The sequence below is a fragment of the Penaeus vannamei genome, chromosome 43 (assembly GCF_042767895.1).
Source record: "Penaeus vannamei isolate JL-2024 chromosome 43, ASM4276789v1, whole genome shotgun sequence".
Taxonomy (NCBI): Eukaryota; Metazoa; Arthropoda; class Malacostraca; order Decapoda; family Penaeidae; genus Penaeus; species Penaeus vannamei.
Genome location: NC_091591.1, coordinates 518955 through 526454, shown reverse-complemented (window position 1 = coordinate 526454; position 7500 = coordinate 518955). Strand labels below are relative to the sequence as shown.

The 7500-nt window shown below is 36.8% G+C and overlaps 1 protein-coding gene across 3 annotated transcripts in view; it reads left to right on the top strand.

Annotated features, from left to right (window-relative positions):
• Positions 1-7500, top strand: part of LOC113824931 (cell division cycle and apoptosis regulator protein 1) — a 43943-nt gene that overhangs the window by 2016 nt on the left and 34427 nt on the right. For 2 of the 3 annotated variants that reach the window (XM_070119195.1, XM_027377737.2), the window contains exons 2-6: positions 2195-2583; positions 3669-3910; positions 4571-4791; positions 5610-5895; positions 6570-6795. In XM_070119195.1, coding sequence (XP_069975296.1) covers positions 2206-2583; positions 3669-3910; positions 4571-4791; positions 5610-5895; positions 6570-6795 — 1353 coding nt within the window. In that variant the 5' untranslated portion in view covers positions 2195-2205. The remainder of the gene's footprint in view (positions 1-2194; positions 2584-3668; positions 3911-4570; positions 4792-5609; positions 5896-6569; positions 6796-7500) is intronic. The other variant, XM_070119196.1, reaches the window with a different exon arrangement.

Sequence of the window (7500 nt, the reverse complement as noted above, 5' to 3'; positions counted from 1 at the left end):
ACTCATTTGAATCAGACTGACTATTTACATACTGTTGCTTGTAGATTTTGAAATATGTTCAGGAAAAGTGAAAACAGACATCAGATAATGAAAAGTGCTATATTGCCACTTGGAGCACAATGGAATGTTGCTTCGTTGTACTTGCTTAGACAAGATCAAATTTTTCATGATATGGGAATATGAAAGGAAATTTGGGAGGAAAAAAAAAAGCTGAATATTTTAAATAAGTTTTAACACATTAAAAAAATGTGAATATCCTGTAACAGAGAGATTTTCAATTGTTCTCTTCTTGTAGAAATATTGGTAATATTCCTATTGTGTGCTGTGCTGGCGCAGTGGTAACGTGCTGGTATAGCAACTTGCAGACCTGCGTTCAGTCCCATGCCCGGCCAGTGAATGGTAACCCCAGTCATTCCTTGCACACGGGTAGATTTGGGCAGAATAAAACAGACAGTATGTCACAGCAAAGAATATCCATTGTAACAAATGTAATTAAAACTAAATCTAAATCATTGATTTTGGGGGGGTGGGGGATGGAAAGGGAATTCCTCAAATGGCAGTGCTGATTGAAAAACCAGTCCGAGGAAGATGTCAAAGAGAAAGGAGTACCATGTAGAAGTGCAAAAGAGGATTAAAAAGACCATGAAAGTTTGTTTTGATACTAAAAGGCTCCATAGAATACATAACTCTTTTAACAGCCCAAGGTGCTTCAGTTTTTGGCACTGACAGTCTATATTAGAATCAATTGTCTTCACAGTATATCTTTCTTATGATGGTAGGCTTTGCTGGTGATTTTTAGTCAAGTACAGAACCAGCCCAAGCTCTCTCCTGCTTGAACATGCTTGGTGGATACCCAAAGCTCTTTGGATATGCCGTAACTGCATATGTCACTAGATTTATTTTAGTTGATGTCTTTATTTCTATAAATGTGATTAACTATATTGAAGTTGCTTTTACAAAAACTTTATCTTCTAAATTTTTTTTTAGTAAATCTACTGTAAAGAATTTTTGTAGAGTTGTTGCTGAGACGAATCAATCTCATGAAAGTGTGTGAGTAACAGTTACTCACTTAATTCTGTGACAACTTTAGCATATAAGAAAAGTTAATTAATTTCTTTATCAATTCCATGTGTTGTTTAGCTACCATGCAGTCCTGTCTATAGGCATGGAACTGAATTTTTTGCCTGAGTGCCTGTTTGGAATCTCTGAGGAAAAGGTAGTTAGAATTAGAATGCACAGAGAAACTTAAGATTTTGAAACCTTTTCATTTCTGGAGTTTGACATTGGTATGTAGATCTTTATTATTATCATTGTTTTATTGATGTTATCATTACTTTAGTGAGATTAACTCATTGGATCCAGATGCCTCACAGCTTATGCAATAATCAAAGTCTGGTCATTAGACTTCAGACATTAAAAGGCAGTTTAGAATTCTGTACTGGTCTTATACTACCAAAGAAAGTGAATTTGAGATGGTATGAATAAGTACAGTATGTAAACAAGAAGTTTTATAGAAGTTTTGATGATAAAACACAAATTGCAGCTCAAACTTGTGAGATTAGATAAAGTAGAAAAAAATCATTGATAGAAATACTTTACAGAAAAACATTTTAAAAGCATTTAAAAGGGAAAATGTTTCAAGAAGTTAACTTAAATGTTAGCTTTGTGCATGACTCAAAGTGTGTGATATTACCTGTGTTTGACATATGCCCTGAAAGGTAAAACATATATTAATAATTCAAAGAGAAAATGATTTTTATCCTTCTAAAGGTTGAAATATTTGTAAAGCTGTGGGTCCCGGTCTTTCTTTGGTAATAGCACCTAAAATTCACCTAATGCTTTCTGTACCATCCCTTTACCTTTACAACAAAGACTATCTTCATCTTTACCATGAGTCACTGCTGCTCAAAAAAAATAAACATAGGTTACACATCTGAATGGGAAATATTAAACTTTTAGTTTATTTCATTTGGGATCTTGAAACCCCCATAGGTACTTTTGCAACACATAGTTTGAGAAAGATTGGTTTACAAGAAGGAAATGTATGTTGTTTTGAGGGAATTTCTTTTATCCATGGAGCCAAAAACATTGTTTCTGTGTTCCTTAACCCTTTTAAGTACTATGATATAGAATTTATTATTGTTGTCTTTTCTTATTCTCTCTGCCATCACTTTTCACTCTTGACTTTTCACAGGTTAAGATAGGATGGCACAGTTTGGCGGTGGGAAGGCGCCTCCACCTTGGCAACAGAGGTCCCAGACGACACCTCAGTTGCAGCCCTCTCTCTTGGGCCAGCACCCATCGGCCCCAAGTCAGCAGTTGGTCCTCGGAGCAGCACCTCAGCAGCCACAGTATGCCCCTGTTCAACAGAGCATGATCCAGCCCCCAGGGTTGGGAGGTCTCCAGACCCTGGGGCAACCCACCATCACCCAGCAGACCATCGGCCAGCCTACTACTGGGGGCAGCCTCATGGGGCAGCCCCCTATGACCAGCCAAGCCCTGCAGCCCCCCAGCCTGGTCAACCCCACACAGATCACCAATTCACAAATGCAACCGCAGATACAGCCTCAGATACAGCCACAGGTAAAGTACCTTGGGAGAATTGACAGGTGTCTAAAGGTCATTTTCATAAAGGTGCTATAGGGAATGATTTCTTTTATCTATTTTTTATTTATTTATTTATTTATTTATTTTTTCTTAGTGCTCAGATTGAAATCATAATACATTTTAAAGTACATTTTAATGAACAATGTATAAAAGAAAATAAGGTAGGATAAACAAATAGGTAAATAAATATAATAAAATAAATAAATAGATAAATAAATTAATAAATTAATAAATACAGGAGAAAGAGTTGGCACTATTTATGCAATAGCATGTAGAAGACCAGGCCTATTAACCAGTGGTGACCCAGTTCGTGTGCTGCCTACTCTAGTTTAGCTTCATTTATTTTGCTTTTTGGCAGATGTCTCTGCTAGTGCTCAGCCACCAAAGAATCAATAAGTAGGCTTTACATGACCTCACCTGATTCGCGCATTCCCTGAATTTTTTTAGAAAACGTTTTCCTCATGTGGTTCATATTGATACTGTTATTACTATTATAGATGTGATTATTCATAATGTTACTGACAATACTATTTGCTATAGAAATATTAAATAATCTTCCGTAAATCAAGGAAGTGGGTGAATTGATTTGATTGATAGAACTAGTATTTGACTCCTTGATGACCAAGCATTTATTAAGCCATGTAGGTAAAAACGAAATTAATCATTAGAATCACAGAGGGCATGGCATGTCAAGCTGTCATGGTGTCAGTGGATTAAAGATTTACAGGAAGGTACTCTGCCTACAGTATTCAGTCACATTTATGGTGCCATCATTTGTGTGGAGTGATAGATTTCTACTTGAAGACTAATATCACCTTATGCCAAGTTTACATATATTGAAAAATTTAATTTTCCCTTGAAAATATATATTTTAAGAATTCAGAAACATATAGCTTGAATAGTGAGCAAAATATTTGTAACAGATATTGACACCAGTACAACATTGAATATACGGAGAAGAAACTCTGGTTTATGGAATTTTTGCCAAGTTGATGCCATAAATGCTTGATTACTAGAAGTACTCTTGCACAACCAGCTGAAGTAACAAGTTCTTCCTCCAGGTGACAGCTGTGACGTACCCAGCTCCAAGAGCGTTGGCTCCTCCTGGTGCTTTCAACCCAGCAGCCACCCCAAGCAACATGGGTAACAACATTGCCACCAATATACAAACCAATATACAAAATAGTATAGCCAGCACTAACGCAGCGCAGCAACCACAGAAACAGAGAGTGTTCACGGGAACAATAACAAAGCTATGTGCTGATTTTGGCTTTGTAGATGAGGACGTCTTCTTTCAGACCAGGTGGGATAATTGAGACCCTAAGGGAATCATCTATTTTTCTTTTCTTTTCTTTTTTTTCTTTTTCTTTTTTTGTTAGAGATTTTACACTAATCCGTACTTAAAAAAGAAATCTTTTATGTAATTCTGAAATGTATATTCTCTATGGTTCAGTTCATTTTCTAACATTATGGTGTTTACAACAATACTGCATTTTTTGTAAGAATAATATTGCATTTTTTATCCAAGAAAAACATGATTTCATCATTTTTAATAATAAAAGGAAATGATAAGGATGGGATAAGAAATCATAAGAGAACTTTAACAAGGCAAAGAGAATATATATAAAGCAAACTCAGTATGCTCATACTTTTCTAATTTATCAAATTACCACAATGTTACAAGGTTTTCTTTGAAGTAAGATAAAATTTCACATTTGTGGGGGACAGTGTAGGTGGTCAAAAGTTCTCAGAAATGCTTGTATCATCTATTACCTTGAAAAGGTAACTTTTGGCTTCTTTTCGGAGTAGTGAAGTTCCCTTGATGCTCTATGTTTCATCTTTATGCTTCAAAATTTTCCTGAAATGTTCAATATTGATTGATTTAGCTTATGATCAAGTTCATATGATTTTGATCATCATCATTATCATCGGAAGTATTATTTATTTACCTCTCTCTTTCTAGTTGTGTAAAAGGCCAAGCTCCCAAAGTAGGAGACCGTGTGCTCGTAGAAGCTACCTATAACCCCAACATGCCTTTCAAGTGGAACGCCAATCGTGTCCAAGTCATTCCCGGACCAACAGGAACCCCTTCGCAGAACCAAAGCCGTACTGGCCCCCCAGCAAGAGAGATAAACAGTAGAGGGGGCTCATATAATGCTGTACCTCCCCCCAATTTTAGTAGTGGTAAGTTGTGGAAAGATTTTTATTTCTTTTTCTTGTATAAATTTGAATATTAGTAACTGGAAGAATAACCATGTGTTCTTGCAGATAGGTAAACTAGGAGAGATATTGAGGACATTGAAGTCATGGAATATTTATCAGAAAAATCTTCAGGATATCTTCTCTTATTTCATTGCAACATGCCTTTGCTTGGTAACTGTGACATACTTGGTGTTCTAGATACTTTTTTATGTAGTTTGTTTTATGTCATGTTGTGCTATTTATAGACCTGTTGTGAATAGCATAAGTTTCTAATTTATTGTGCATTATCTTTTATACTTGTCCATTAAGAATAAAGATATAGGTAAAAAAGTATAGAATAGTCAGTTATTGATTAGGAGATAAAGAATAATAGTTTATTAGCCCATTTCTAAGTTATACACAAAATTGATTGGGTTAATAGATTTAGCAATCCAGTCCTCTCTCCTCCTATATTGGTTCTTCGTATCCTTCATCTCTATGGTCTTACTTCTCTCTTCTATCAATGGTTATTATTATTATTATTATTATATATGCATTATTACTTCTGTTTCTTCAATTTCTCGTCTCATCTTTTTTACATTATCTTTATCACTTCTGTTTCTTTTCACCCTGTCTGTTTCTCATTTACTTCCTCCACTTATTTGTCCTTTTTTATAGTAAGAACGTGTTTTGATATAGATATACTGATCTTGATATAGTGAGGTGAGATCCAAGCACACATACGAAGAAAGTGCTGCATTCTCACACCAAAGTTTGCAAACCTTCAGCTTTTTCCATTCCTTTCTGCTACAACTTCCTAGTCAGGCTGATGAAGCAAACCGCGATTCCCGCAGAGAGCCAGGGAGCAAACTTTGGGCCTCGGGGAACAATCGGGCCACGGCCGAGATCTCCCAGGAGAGACAGAAGAGAAGAGCGCAGCAGAGCGTCAAGAGATGGAGAGCGTGATCGTAGCGAGAAAGACAAAGAGGAGAAGAGAGAAAACCGTAAACGCAGTAGGAGTAGAGGAAGATCTCGGTCGCCCCCCAGACGGAGGCTCAGGGTGGTTCCACGTTATAATGTACAAGTCCCCAAGATTCTATTACACATGTAAGATGTTAACCAATTTGTTTCTATTCCCCCCCCCCCAAGTATTAGCTATTCTTCTTTTTGGATTTAGCTGTAGGATTTGTTTTATTGTTTTATAGTCTTATGTGTTTTGATATATCTTGTAATAATTGAAGTAATAGTAGTTTTTTTTCTTTCTTTTTTTTGGACAACCCTAACTAACTGGTCAAAAATTGATTTTGAACCCAATGCAGATGGGCTGCTCATGGCAGTAAGTTAGCCAAAATATAGGCTCACAACCCACACACAGCCACATATGGGGTTGTGTATTTGTGTTGATTTTAGACATTGTTGTTAGTTCACCTTGAAGAATGTAGTGACAGTCACACAGCACACAAACACTATGTCACTGCCATGGCTTTACCTAAAAATTGACCTACCTGTCTGCTGAAAGTTAATGAAGCCCAGGGTCAAAGTCTGAAGTTCAAACTCATGACCAAGATGAAATTTAGATTACAACTCTTAGTATAGAATAATTTAGAGGAGCATACTTTAATTGGGGGAATTTTCAAAACACACCCATAAACCCACATTTGTGATGGGTGGTGATATTGTAGAAGTGAGTTTCAGTCTTAGAAGAGACCGCTAAATTTTGTCTGATAGGGAGCTCTATTCTTTACCTCCCTTTTGACATACCCTCGTCTTTACCATTTCAGGAAAGAAGCCAATGTTTTGGAGCTTAAGAAACGGTATAGCAACTTGTACATCCCATCTGATGTGTTCCTGGCTCGTCCTCTCTGGTCGGACACATTCCCGGCTTACAGGTCCTTCCAGTTCCCTCGGCCGGTATCCTTTCACATCATGAATAAGGAGGTAGAGCCCGTGCTGGAGAATGACGCTATCTATGATGCCCCAGATGCCAACCACAGTTTTGCAGCCAAGGTCTGTTCATTCACAAGTTTTGTGGGGAGGTTTTCTTCAGGGAGGTGTTGATGTGCTTTTTGTTTTGTGCTGGCAAATGCTGCTGCTGTGCTCTGCATGTTCTGTGGGAAGGTGATGCTGTGCTTTGTGCATTGTGGGTGGTCTTTGTTGTCTCAGATTGGGTATGGGTGACAACAGTGGGAGATGAGGTATGCCAGAATTGAAGTATTTATCTTCATGATCCTGGCATGTCTTGAGATTGTAGTGATACAGTTATAGTGGAGGCTGTTTCTTGAGCTCTACTCTTCATAAGGTTATGATATAATCAGCTTAACCTTTAGATTGTGCTTATTGTCAATTGATGATAGATACAAGATGCTGTCAGAATATCTATCAGTTATGTGAATAAAAGTGAAGAAAGTAGCAATTTATGCATATACAGGAACATTTAAGTAAAAATGGATGTTTGGTCAACAGGTTAAATATTTTTGTGATTCCACAGTTACAAAGGAGATAAAAGGGATGGTTAGAAATTAAGAAAATATTTAATTTCCTCAATTTATTTTGAAAAGTGTAACATCACGGTTTCATCAATGTGTTATGTGATTCACTTGTGGAAAAAATAAATTTTAGGAGAAAACATGTCCGTGAAAGTCATGGAGTTTCATGAAAGAAGATTAAGACATGTGAAACTTTCCTTTATAGGTTTGTCAGTTAGAACTAGCT